The 12,382-nt window shown below is 40.4% G+C and overlaps 1 protein-coding gene across 2 annotated transcripts; it reads left to right on the top strand.

Moving 5' to 3' along the window:
* The first annotated feature begins 1,194 nt into the window (after window positions 1-1,194).
* On the top strand, window positions 1,195-2,576 carry LOC119562525 (kelch-like protein 10). Of its 2 annotated transcripts, none has more exons than XM_037875718.1 (4): window positions 1,195-1,698; window positions 1,751-2,035; window positions 2,130-2,394; window positions 2,474-2,576. In XM_037875718.1, exons 1-4 carry the CDS (start codon window positions 1,391-1,393, stop codon window positions 2,552-2,554), a joined length of 939 nt encoding a protein of 312 aa, XP_037731646.1. In that variant the 5' UTR covers window positions 1,195-1,390; the 3' UTR covers window positions 2,555-2,576. The 2 variants fall into 2 exon arrangements, with proteins under 2 accessions (XP_037731646.1, XP_037731647.1); XM_037875719.1 differs by having other exon boundaries at window positions 1,542-1,698; window positions 1,758-2,035.
* The last annotated feature ends 9,806 nt before the right edge of the window (window positions 2,577-12,382 follow it).

Genomic DNA, 12,382 nt, shown 5'->3' with positions numbered 1-12,382 from the left:
TATCAGCTGATCAAAATTCAACAATTCAGCAATTCAACAGTTTAGGGAATGTAGTATTAACTCAACATTAATTAGTTTTGACTGTATACTTTGTAGTGTAAGTGCTCTGTCAAAGAGTATAACGCGTAAACCTAACGCCCACAAGCCGTGCAATACTGGGGCGCCCATAGTTTTGATGCTAGAAAAACCAATATAACTGAATTGTATTTTTCTCGTCCATACCTATCGATTGACCTGAAACGTTTTCCACGCCCACTCTAACGCCTTAGATGAAAACCAATAACGACAGACAATAACTAGACAATAACAACAATTACAGTTATATTGGTTTTTCTAGCATCAAAACTATGGGCGCCCCAGTATTGCACGGCTTGTGGGCGTTAGATTGGGCGTGGCACATCAGCGTAACAAACTTGCGTTGCGTACGAGGAATCTAAATCTTAAGTACCAACCCTCAATCTTTGTCAGTAAGTCAAATATTTTCTCTAGCACTTAAACTGTAGGAGCGACAGTTTTGGGTGGAAGAGTGGGCGTGGCACCCTGTTGAAACAAGCTTGCGCTACGCAGGGATCTCTAGAGTGTGCATGCCTAATCCCAATATTGCAGCTTTTATAGTTTAGACAGACGGACATTGCTAGATCGACTCGGCTAGTATCTTCTACCTTTTCTACCTTCTATTGTTATTGTACTATATATATTATCTTTATATACTAAAATTTAGCGAAAAAATTGACCACATTTAAGGCCATTAGTGACTTAATATTGTGAGTCATAAACTCCTACATTTTAGACCACACATGGACTTAGCTCAAAGTTTAGGCCAATTTTATTTTAATTCTATGCCATTTTTTTGGCATTTTAGGTATATTTTTCTGGGTGTTACATACTGTTCAAAGAATGCAAAATACCCCTTTACATAAAGAGTAACTGAAATAAGAAGGGTTGCAATGCGGATGTACCTCTGTTGAAAGTAATATTTTGAATTTACCCAGGAAGGTACCCTACATCGCCAGTCACGTTTGACCCAGAACTGGCTGTAATTGTTTTAAGTTTATAACAACCAAAAAACACATGAAAGGCTTATAATTTCAGACAAAACATTGATATCCTTTTGGCTTTACCATTTATCTTATACTCGTATACTTCAGTACTGCTGAGTCAGTACTCTTTTTTGTTACAAGAGCTATCTTTTTGTTGTCGATCAAGTATCTATTCATTTTCCTTCAGTTAAACACGGAGATTTTTCTTCTTCACAGAAAAAACAAAAATCTGCAAAACGAGTTTTAAGAGGAGAAGCATCATCACTACTTTTTGGCATTCCATTCTCCCTATCAGACAAGGACCTATACCGTAGAACTGAAAGAGGTGCAACTGCTGTCTCGCTTTCCCAATGAATCGCAATCACAGAATCAATGAGGGTCTGCCTTTTGGACTCGAACTGACTCCCGACCTATCCATGGACTTGGTGGAGTTGAACTCGAACGGTAATCATGCGGAAGGCAAGCTTGTCGGAACCGATTGTAACACCGCCATCAGGAAGTCTGCTAGAACTCTGACTCCCACCGTAAGCGATGAGGCCCTTAATACTTTAAATGAGCTGCGCGAGGCGAATCTTTTGTGCGATGCCCAGATTTCGGTGGGAGAGCAGGCTTTCAATGTACACAGGGCAATAATGTGTTCATGCAGCTCGTACTTTCGGTGAGTTCTCAACTTGACCTCCATATGCTCCACTGCCTCATCTCCCCGTTAGCGCTCAGTTTACTGGATTCAATGCTGACAGCCGCGAGCGCGTAACTAGAACAGTTGCCGCCGAGGAGAGTCCGGTCATCCACATCCCCGGCATAAGCGCAACAATAATGAACTGTGTAATTCAGTACGCCTACCTGCGCCAAACCCACATCAGCGAAAACAACGTGCACGAGCTTCTCACATGTGCGGACTATGTTGGCATGGTAGGTTTGGTAAATCAGTGCAAGGATTTCCTCAGTAGCACCCTTACCCCGGAAAACTGTGTTAGTATCATGGGATTCGCACGGTGAGTTGACATCTCAATACTCCTCGGCTTTTTCCCATAAATTTGGTTTGCTGGTTTTCAAAAGAAAAGACCATTTTATCTATTTTTACTACAGGTTCCGGTTTTTGGAGGACCTGCACTTGAAGGCCCGCACCTACACGCTAAGATATTTTACGGAAGTGGCAAGCCGCAATACTGATATCCTGGATATGAACGTTAAGGACTTCTACAGCATAATTAACGATGATGAACTTAACACACGGGAAGAGGACCTTGTATGGAAATTGTGCGTTAAGTGGATCGACCGGAATCCGGAAAGCCGCAAGCAACATGTCGCGCATCTGATGACCGGGGTTCGATTGGGCCTGATGACTCCAAAGGTGGGTACAAGCCTTAATCATACGATTGAGAAATGTTATTAAATAAACCAAGTTGGGTTTTTGCTTTTTTCCCGAACAGCTCTGTTCTTTCAAGCACCTACCTTTTCAAAAATATATCCTTTTTAGATGTTTTCGAAATCAACAAGAAGGAACTTTATAATCAAATGCCTATAATATACCAGTTAATCACCTAACATACCTTCGTTAGAGGCAAAAAAGCATCATAAGATATTTACTAATATTCCGTTTTTAAATTTATTTATTTATTTATATAATGCTAACAACTAATTTAAAGCTTCTTGCTAACATTGGGAAGGAGATACAGATCTAATTATACCCGTTACTCGGAGAGTAAAAGACTATATTAGATTCGTCGGAAAGTATGTAACAGGTAGAAGGAAGTGTTTCCGACCCAAGAAAGAATAGATTTTCTTAATAAGGATCATAGTCAAAAATTATTCAAGTCGGACCATTTAATTAAAATGTTTTACCCAAACCATAAACCAAGCGCCAACGTGAAACCTCGTTTTGTAGCGTGTTAGTGAAATAGCCGATAGCTTACTAATGGATATCTGATAGTCGAGGCCGTCGACTATAGCGTTTTCTCTTGTTTTCTATGGTTAGTTAATTTGAGTTTTGCTTATCTATAATATGTTTAAATATTTTAATTGTTTTTGTTGCTTATTTATAATAAGCATTTATTATTATTTAAATATTTATATTATTTAAATTTATATTTATTTGTTTTTTATATTTTATCAATAATTAGGGATTTTATCAGAAATCTTAAAATGTTGTTAAAAGTTGTCGTTTGTGGGGTTAGCAATAGATAGGTAGTATTAAGGTTATGGAAGAATTGAGAACGATGTGGGAAGAGGGAGGGGCAAGAACAAATTATTTATGTGTGCCTTTTTGCACAACGGGTGCAAGTGTATTTTTGAGTTGTCTAGATAGTTGTCTAGTCTAAGTCTGGTTATTATTATTTTTGCCTCCCGCTTAAGGGAGAGTTTTAGCTATAGAAGCCCCAAGTGGCCTTTTCCCAAAAAATCGTCGTGTGAGATAGAGACACCCCAAAGATTCTACATTGCATGAACACCTGGCCGTAATAAAGGTTGGTTATCGTTGGATCCTGCACAATTTGACAATCGCTCATTAAAAGACTCGTGTGGATTGGTGCTAAGAAATTTTGGAAAAATACAATCGCGGTATTTAAAAAACGTTTATAAGATCGTCCCAGGTGACGAGTCGTGGATCTGCGCTTATGAGCTTGAAACAAAACAGCAATCGACCGTGTGGGTCTTCGGAAACGAGTCAAATTAAACGAAATTAAACGGCAGCGGCCAGCAGCGGCCAGCAGCGGCCATATACATAGGAATGTCTAAGCTCATACATAAGGCTGGTAACAGCCGGAGCTCCAGAGAAGTTGTACATGATACATTGGCTGGTTATGCGTTCAGGCCATGGGTATATGCTGACACTTGCACTTTCCGAAGGTCTGGCTTTGAGGCGCGTTTGGGCTTAACGACCGGCACCGGATTTGAGGGTGTGAAAGAGTTGATAGAAAATGGTTGGTGGTATTGTGTTTTTGTTGTGTTTTGGTGTTGCTTGTGTTCTGTGGGGCTTATGATGGCTTATATTGGAAGGTTTTTAATTAGCGTGGTATAACAATGATTATCCTTTGATGATTGTAAATGCTACGACTATCAAATTTCAGGCGAGATGTTAAATTTGAGAGTGGTACCTCACTCAATAAAAAAGGTATACCGACTCTTTCTCGCCAGCCTCAAGGTGCCTAAACTCAATTTTCCCAATAAAAACTTGTGTACAAAGGACAAACGATACTCTGTTGAGAATCACTACACATCCTAGCCAGAGAGAGTACGCTTACAAGGGATAGGGAAAAGATTTCTCTACATGGGTCCATATCCCCAAAAGTTCAAGACCTCTAATGTTTCGAGGCCTGATTTGCCCTCCCTTCCGATGGGTATTAAAATACTCGAAAAAATAATGATATCCATAATAGCACCATTCGATTTGGGGTCTCAAAGGGACATGTTACCTAAAAACGGAAGGTTTTTAGAACATTTTAAAAATATATTTACTCGCTTAATATAGTAAAAACTAAAACCTGACCTATCACAATAAGGACTTAGAACCGTATTAAGTAAATTAAGTACAAATAAAATGATAAAAATGTAAGATTTATAATAATAAGATTAAGTATAAAGTCGAACATGATAAGATACAGATTTCTAAAGACCGACAGAATTACGCGACTACTTTCGACAACTTGCAACTTAATACGGCTTTTTATTTTGTCCAAATTTAGGACATTTGCAATGGGTGTGAATACTAACTGGTGTGTGTCAAGGATGGGTGTGTCAACTTGAAAGGTGATTGTAGCGATGGCACCTTATACAAATATAAATAACTAATATTATATATGTTACGTAAATAGTGGAAAGTATGCCAACAGAAAATATTATAAAAGCTTAATCATCGTTGTGGACGGCAGTACACGTAGTGGCGAAGCGCACCAGAGAGTGTGCAAAGACAAATACACCCAAAAACAAGGAAGAACGATATAGTCGAGTACCTCGATTATCAGATACCCGTTATCTAGCTAATGGGACCAAAGGGCAATGGAGATATGCAAGCAGCAAGTTGAGATTGAAATGCGCCACCTACCCGTGATCTCAATATATGGTTATGTGGGCGGTAGACAGATTTAAGCGTTACGCGCGTTAGAGTGGGCGTGGCAAACCTTTTTTTTTGATCAATCGATAGGTATTGACGAGACCAATACATTTCAGCGCCACAGGCTTGGTCGGTTTGTGGGCGTTAGAGTGGGCGTGGCAATATTTTTTTGATCACTCCATAGGTATTGACAAGACTAATTCATATCAGTTAAAATTTTTTATCTAGCATGAAAATTGTGGGCGCCACAGGATTGGGTGGCTTGTGGGCGTTAGAGTGGGCGTGGCATATTCGCGTAACAAACTTGCGCTGCGTACAAGCCAACGGAATCTAAATCTGAGATCCCAGTTCTCTGCATTTGATAGTTTACGAGATATCCGCGTTCAAACTTACGATTTTTTGAAGTTTGTGGGCGTTAAAGTGGGTGTGGCAAACTTTTTATTTGGTCAATCGATTGGTATTGATGAGAACAATACATTTCAGTTAAAATATTTATTCTAGCATCAAAGCTGTAGGAGCCACAGTTTTGGGCGGTTTGTGGGCGTAAGAGTGGGCGTGCCACTCTGCTGAAACAAACTTGCGCTGCGCAGGAATCTCAGGAATCTGCATGCCTAATCCCAGTATTGTAGCTTTTATAGTTTCCGAGATCTCAGCGTTCATACGGACAGACGGACAGACGGACATGGCTAGATCGACTAGGCTAGTGATCCTGATCAAGAATATATATACTTTATCGGGTCGGAATCGCTTCCTTCTGCCTGTTACATACTTTCCGACAAATCTAGTATACCCTTTTACTCTACGAGTAACGGGTATCAACACCGAATCTATAATTTGTTTCATATTATTTTCCCACCAATTTTTCGATCGTTCCTATGGCAGCTATATGATATAGTCTTCCGGTTTTGATAAAATTAAATCCGAAATTCAGAACTAATTAAAAATGTTATTTCCAAGCGTAGGAGTTTATTTGTTAAAAACAAGGAAGAACGCTATAGCCGAGTAACTCGACCATCAGATACCCGTTACTCAACTAATTGGACCAAAGGGAAATGGAGATATGCAAGCAGCAAAGCAAGATTGAAATGCGTCACCTACCCGTGTTCTCAATATATGGTTACGTGGGCGGTAGACAGACTTAAGCGTTATGCGCGTTAGAGTGGGCGTGGCAATTTTTTTTCTTTGCTCAATTGATAGGTATTGAAAAGACCAATACATTTCAGTTAAAATTTTTTATCTAGCATGAAAACTGTGGGCGCCACAGGCTTGGTCGGTTTGTGTACGTTAGAGTGGGCGTGGCAAACATTTTTTTTTATCAATCGATAGGTATTGACGAGACCAAAACATTTCAGTTAAAATGTTGTATCTAGCATGAAAATTGTGGGCGCCACAGGCCTGGTCGGATTGTGGGCGTTAGAGTGGGCATGGCAATATTTTTTTTGATCACTCGATAGGTATTGACAAGACTAATACATGTCAGCTAAAATTTTTTATCTAGCATGAAAATTGTGGACGCCACAGGCTTGGGCGGTTTGTGGGAGTTGAGTGGGTGTGGCATATTCGCGTAACAAACTTGCGCTGCGTACAAGGAAACGGAATCTAAATCTGAGATCCTAATTCTCTACTTCTGATAGTTTCCGAGATATCCGCGTTTAAACATACGATTTTCTAAAGTTTGTGGGCGTTAAAGTGGGCGCGGCAAACTTTTTTTTGGGTCAATTGATATGTATTGATGAGAACAATACATTTCAGTTAAGACTTTTATTCTATCATCAAAGTTGTAGGAGCCAAAGTTTTGGGCGGTTTGTGGGCTTTAGAGTGGGCGTGGCAATCTACTGAAACAAACTTGCGCTGCGCAGGAATCTCAGGAATCTGCATGCCTAATCCCAGTATTGCAGCTCTTATAGTTTCCGAGATCTCAGCGTTCACACGGACAGACGGACATGGCTAGATCGACTAGGCTAGTGATCCCGATCAAGAATATATATACTTTATGGGGTCGGAAACGCTTCCTTCTGCCTGTTACATACTTTCCGACGAATCTAGTATACCCTTTTACTCTACGAGTAACGGGTATAAACACCGAAGCTATAATGTTTCATATTATTTTTCCACCAATATGGCAGCTATATGATATAGTCGTCCGATTTTGATAAAATTAAATACGAAATTCAGAACTAATTAAAAAATCTTATTTCCACGCGTAGGAGTTTATTTGTTAAAAACAAGGAAGTACGCTATAGTCGAGTACCTCGACTATCAGATACCCGTTACTCAGCTAATGGGACCAAAGGGAAATAGAGATATGCAAGCAGCAAAGCGAGATTGAAATGCGTCACCTACCCGTGATCTAAATATATGGTTATGTGGGCGGTAGACAGACTGAAGCGTTATGCGCGTTAGAGTGGGCGTTGCAAACTTTTTTTTTATCAATCGATAGGTATTGACGAGACCAATACATTTCAGTTAAAAAGTTGAAGCTAGCATGAAAATTGGGGGCGCCACAGGCTTGGTCGGTTTGTGGGCGTTAGAGTGGGCGTGGCAATATTTGTTTTTATCACTCGATAGGTATTGTCCAGACTAATACATATCAGTTAAAATTTTGTATCTAGCATGAAAATTGTGGGCGCTACAGGATTGGGCGGCTTGTGGGCGTTATAGTGGGCGTAGTATATTCGCGTAACAAACTTGCGCTGCGTACAAGGCAACGGAATCTAAATCTGATATCCCAATTCTATGCATTTGATAGTTTACGAGATATCCGCGTTCAAACTTACGATTTTTTGATGTTTGTGGGCGTTAAAGTGGGCGTGGCAAACTTTTTTTTGGTCAATCGATAGGTATTGATAAGAACAATACATTTCAGTTAAAATTTTTATTCTAGCATCAAAGCTGTAGGAGCCACAGTTTTGGGCGGTTTGTGGGCGTTAAAGTGGGCGTGACACTCTGCTGAAACAAACTTGCGCTGCGCAGGAATCTCAGGAATCTGCATGCCTAATCCCAGTGTTGTAGCTCTTATAGTTTCCGAGATCTCAGCGTTCACACGGACAGACGGACAGGCTAGTGATCCTGATCAAGAATATATATACCTTATGGGGTCGGAAACGCTTCCTTCGGCCTGTTACATACTTTCCGATGAATCTAGTATACCCTTTTACATTACGAGTAACGGGTATAAACACCGAAGCATAATTTGTTTCATATTATTTTCCCATTAATTTTTCGATCGTTCCTATGGCAGCTATATGATGTAGTCGTCCGATTTTGATAGAATTTAATCCGAAATTCAGAACTAATTAAAAAATGTTATTTTCAACCGTAGTAGTTTATATGTTAAGAACAAGGAAGAACGCTATAGTCGAGTACCTCGACTATCAGATACCAGTTACTCAGCTAATGGGACCAAAGGAAAATGGAGATATGCAAGAGAGATACGCAAAGCGAGATTGAAATGCATCACCTACCCGTGATCTCAATATATGGTTATGTTGGCGGTAGACAGATTTAAGCGTTATGCGCGTTAGAATGGGCGTGGCAAACTTTTTTTTATCAATCGATAGGTATTGACGAGACCAATTGTGGGCGCCACAGGCTTGGTCGGTTTGTGGGCGTTAGAGTGGGCGTGGCAATATTTATACCCGTTACTCGTAGAGTAAAAGGGTATACTAGATTCGTCGGAAAGTATGTAACAGGCAGAAGGAAGCGTTTCCGACCCCGTAAAGTATATATATTCTTGATCAGGATCACTAGCCGAGTCGTTCTAGCCATGTCCGTCTGTCCGTCTGTCTATCTGTCCGGTGACATCTCGCTGAGATCTCGGAAACTATGAGAGCTAGGCTATTGAGATTTGGCGTGCAGATTCCTGAGCTTTTTACGCAGCGCAAATTTGTTTCAGTAGAGTGCCACGCCCACTATAACGCCCACAAACCGCCCAAAACTGTGGCTCCTACAGTTTTGATGCTAGAGTAAAAATTTAAACTGAAATGAATTGTTCTCATCAATACCTATCGATTGACCAAAAAAAAGTTTGCCACGCCCACTTTAACGCCCACAAACTTCAAAAAATCGTAAATTTGAACGCGGATATCTCGGAAACTATCAAATGTAGAGAATTGGGATCTTAGAATTAGATTCCGTTGCCTTGTACGCAGCGCAAGTTTGTTACACGAACATGCCACGCCCACTCTAACGCCCACAAACCACCCAATCCTGTGGCGCCCACAATTTTCATGCTAGATACAACATTTTAACTGAAATGTATTGGTCTCGTCAATACCTATCGATTGATCAAAAAAAAAGTTTGCCACACCCACTTTAACGCCCACAAACCACCCACAAACTTCAAAAAATCGTAAGTATGAACGTCGATATCTCGGAAACGATCAAAGATAGAGAATCAAGATCTCAGATTTAGATTCCGTAGCTTTGTACGCAGCGCAATTTTGTCACGCGAATATGCCGTCCAAGCCTGTGGCGCCCACAATTTTTATGCTAGATAAAAAATATAAAATATATTGGTCTCGTCAATACCTATCGATTGATCCAAAAAAAAAGTTTGCCACGCCTACTCTAACGCCCATAACGCTTAAATCTGTCTTCCGCCGGTAGGTGGCGTATTTAAATCTCGCCTTGCTGCTTGCATATCTCCATTTCCCTTTGGTCCTTTAAGCTGAGTAACGGGTATCTGATAGTCGAGGTTCTCGACTATAGCGTTCTCCCTTGTTTTTTTTTTTATCACTCGACAGGTAACGACAAGTATAATACATATCAGTTAAAATTTTTTATCTATCATGAAAATTGTGAACGCCACAGGCTTAGGCGGTTTGTGGGCATTTGAGTGGGTGTGGCATATTCGCGTAACAAACTTGCAAAGCAACGGAGTCTAAATCTGAGATCCCAATTCTCTACTTTTAATAGTTTCCGAGATATCCGCGTTCAAATTTACGATTATTTGAAGTTTGTGGGCGTTAAAATGGGCGTGGCAAATTTTTATTGGGTCAATTGAATGTATTGATCAGAACAATACATTTCAGTTAAGATTTCTATTCTACCATCAAAGCTGTAGGAGCCACAGTTTTGGGCGGTTTGTGGGCGTTAGAGTGGGCGTAGCACTCTGCTGAAACAAACTTGCGCTGCGCAGGATTCTGAGGAATCTGCATGCCTAATCCCAGTATTGCAGCTTTTATAGTTGCCGAGATCTCAGCGTTCATAAGGGCAGACGGAGATGGCTAGATCGACTAGGCTAGTGATCCTGATCAAGAATATATACACTTTGTGGGATCGGAAACGCTTCCTTCTGCCTGTTCCATACTTTCCGACGAATCTAGTATAACCTTTTACTCTACGAGTAACGTGTATAAACACCGAAGCTATAATTTGTTTCATATTATTTCCCACCAATTTTTCGTTAATAAAAAATGTTATTTTTAAGCGTAGGAGGTTATTTGTTATAAACAAGGAAGAACGCTATAGTCGAGTATCTCGACTATCTGATACCCGTTACTCAGCTAATGGGACCAAAGGGAAATGGAGATATGCAAGCAGCAAAGCGAAAATGCGAAATGCGTCACCAACCCGTGATTTCAATATATGGTTATGTGGGCGGTAGACAGACTTAATCGTTATTCGCCATAGAGTGGGCGTGGCAAACTTTTTTTTGATCAATCGATAGGTATTGACGAGACCAATACATTTCAGTTAAAATGTTGTATCTAGCATGAAAATTGTGGGTGCCACAGGCCTGGTCGGTTTGTGGGCGTTAGAGTGGGCGTGGCACTATTTTTTTGGATCAATCGATAGGTATTGACAAGACTAATACATATCAGTTAATTTTTCATCTAGCATGAGAATTGTGGGCGCCACAGGCTTGGGTGGTTTGTGGGCGTTAGAGTGGGCGTGGCATATTCGCGAAACAAACTTGCGCTGCGTACAAGGCAACGGAATCTAAATCTGAGATCCCAATTCTCTACATTTGATAGTTTTCGAGATATCCGCGTTCAAATTTACGATTTTTTGAAATTTGTGGGCGTGGCAAACTTTTTTTTTGGTCAATCTATAGGTATTGATGAGAACAATACATTTCAGTTAAAATTTTTATTCTAGCATCAAAGCTGTAGGAGCCACAGTTTTGGGCGGTTTGTGGGCGTTAGAGTGGGCGTGGATCTGTGGACGGTCAGACGGACATGGCTAGATCGACTAGGCTAGTGATCCTGATCAAGAATATATATACTTTATGGGGTTACATACCTTCCGACGAAAATAGTATACCCTTTTACTCTACGAGTAACGGGTATAAACACCGAAGCTATAATTTGTTTCATATTGTTTCCCACCAATTTTTCGATCGTTCCTCTGGCAGCTTTATGATATAGTCGTCCGATTGCGCTGCGCAGGAATCTCAGGAATCTGCATGCTTAATCCCAGTATTGTAGCTCTTATAGTTTCCGAGATATCAGCGTTCATACGGACAGACGACAGACGGACAGACGGACATGGCTAGATCGACTAGGCTAGTGATCCTGATCAAGAATATATATACTTCATGGGGTCGGAAACGCTTCCTTCTGCCTGTTACATACTTTCCGACGAATCTAGTATACCCTTTTACTCTACAAGTAACGGGTATAAACACCGAAGCTATAATTTGTTTCATATTATTTTCCCATCAATTTTTCGATCGTTCCTATGGCAGCTATATGATAAAGTCCTCCGACTTTGATCAAATCAAATCCGAAATTCAGAACTAATTAAAAAATGTTATTTCCAAGCGTAGGAGTTTATATATTAAAAAGAAGGAAGACCGCTATAGTCGAGTATCTCGATTATTAGATACCCGGTACTCAGCTTATGGGACCAAAGGGAAATGGAGATATGAAAGCAGCAAAGCGAGATTGAAATGCGCCACCTACCGGCGGTAGACAGATTTAAGCGTTATGGGCGTTAGAGTGGGCGTGGCAAATTTTTTTTGATCAATCGATAGGTATTGACGAGACTAATACATTTCAGTTAAAATGTTGTATCTAGCATGAAAATTGTGGGCGCCACAGGTTTGGGCGGTTTGTGGGCGTTATAGTGCTCGTGGCAAATTCGCTGCGTACAAGGCTACGGAATCCAAACATGAGATCCCAATTCTCAACCTTTGATAGTTTCCGAGATATCCGCGTTTAAATCTACGATTTTTTGAAGTTTGTGGGCGTTAAAGTGGGCGTGGCAAACTTTTTTTTGGGTCAATTGATAAGTATTGACGAGAACAATACATTTCAGTTAAAATTTTTATTCTAGCATCAAAGCT

Source organism: Drosophila subpulchrella, unplaced genomic scaffold, assembly GCF_014743375.2.
Source record: "Drosophila subpulchrella strain 33 F10 #4 breed RU33 unplaced genomic scaffold, RU_Dsub_v1.1 Primary Assembly Seq54, whole genome shotgun sequence".
NCBI classification, from domain to species: Eukaryota; Metazoa; Arthropoda; class Insecta; order Diptera; family Drosophilidae; genus Drosophila; species Drosophila subpulchrella.
Note: the sequence above shows the minus strand (reverse complement) of the source record. Positions and strands in the feature narration are given on the sequence as shown.

Coding starts and splice junctions, on each gene's coding strand:
- LOC119562525 (XM_037875718.1), top strand. CDS start 1,391: ATGAATCGCAATCACAGAATCAATGAGGGTCTGCCTTTTGGACTCGAA. Junction 2,036..2,129: donor AGTATCATGGGATTCGCACG/GTGAGTTGACAT, acceptor TTTTTACTACAG/GTTCCGGTTTTTGGAGGACC. Junction 2,395..2,473: donor TGGGCCTGATGACTCCAAAG/GTGGGTACAAGC, acceptor TTTCCCGAACAG/CTCTGTTCTTTCAAGCACCT.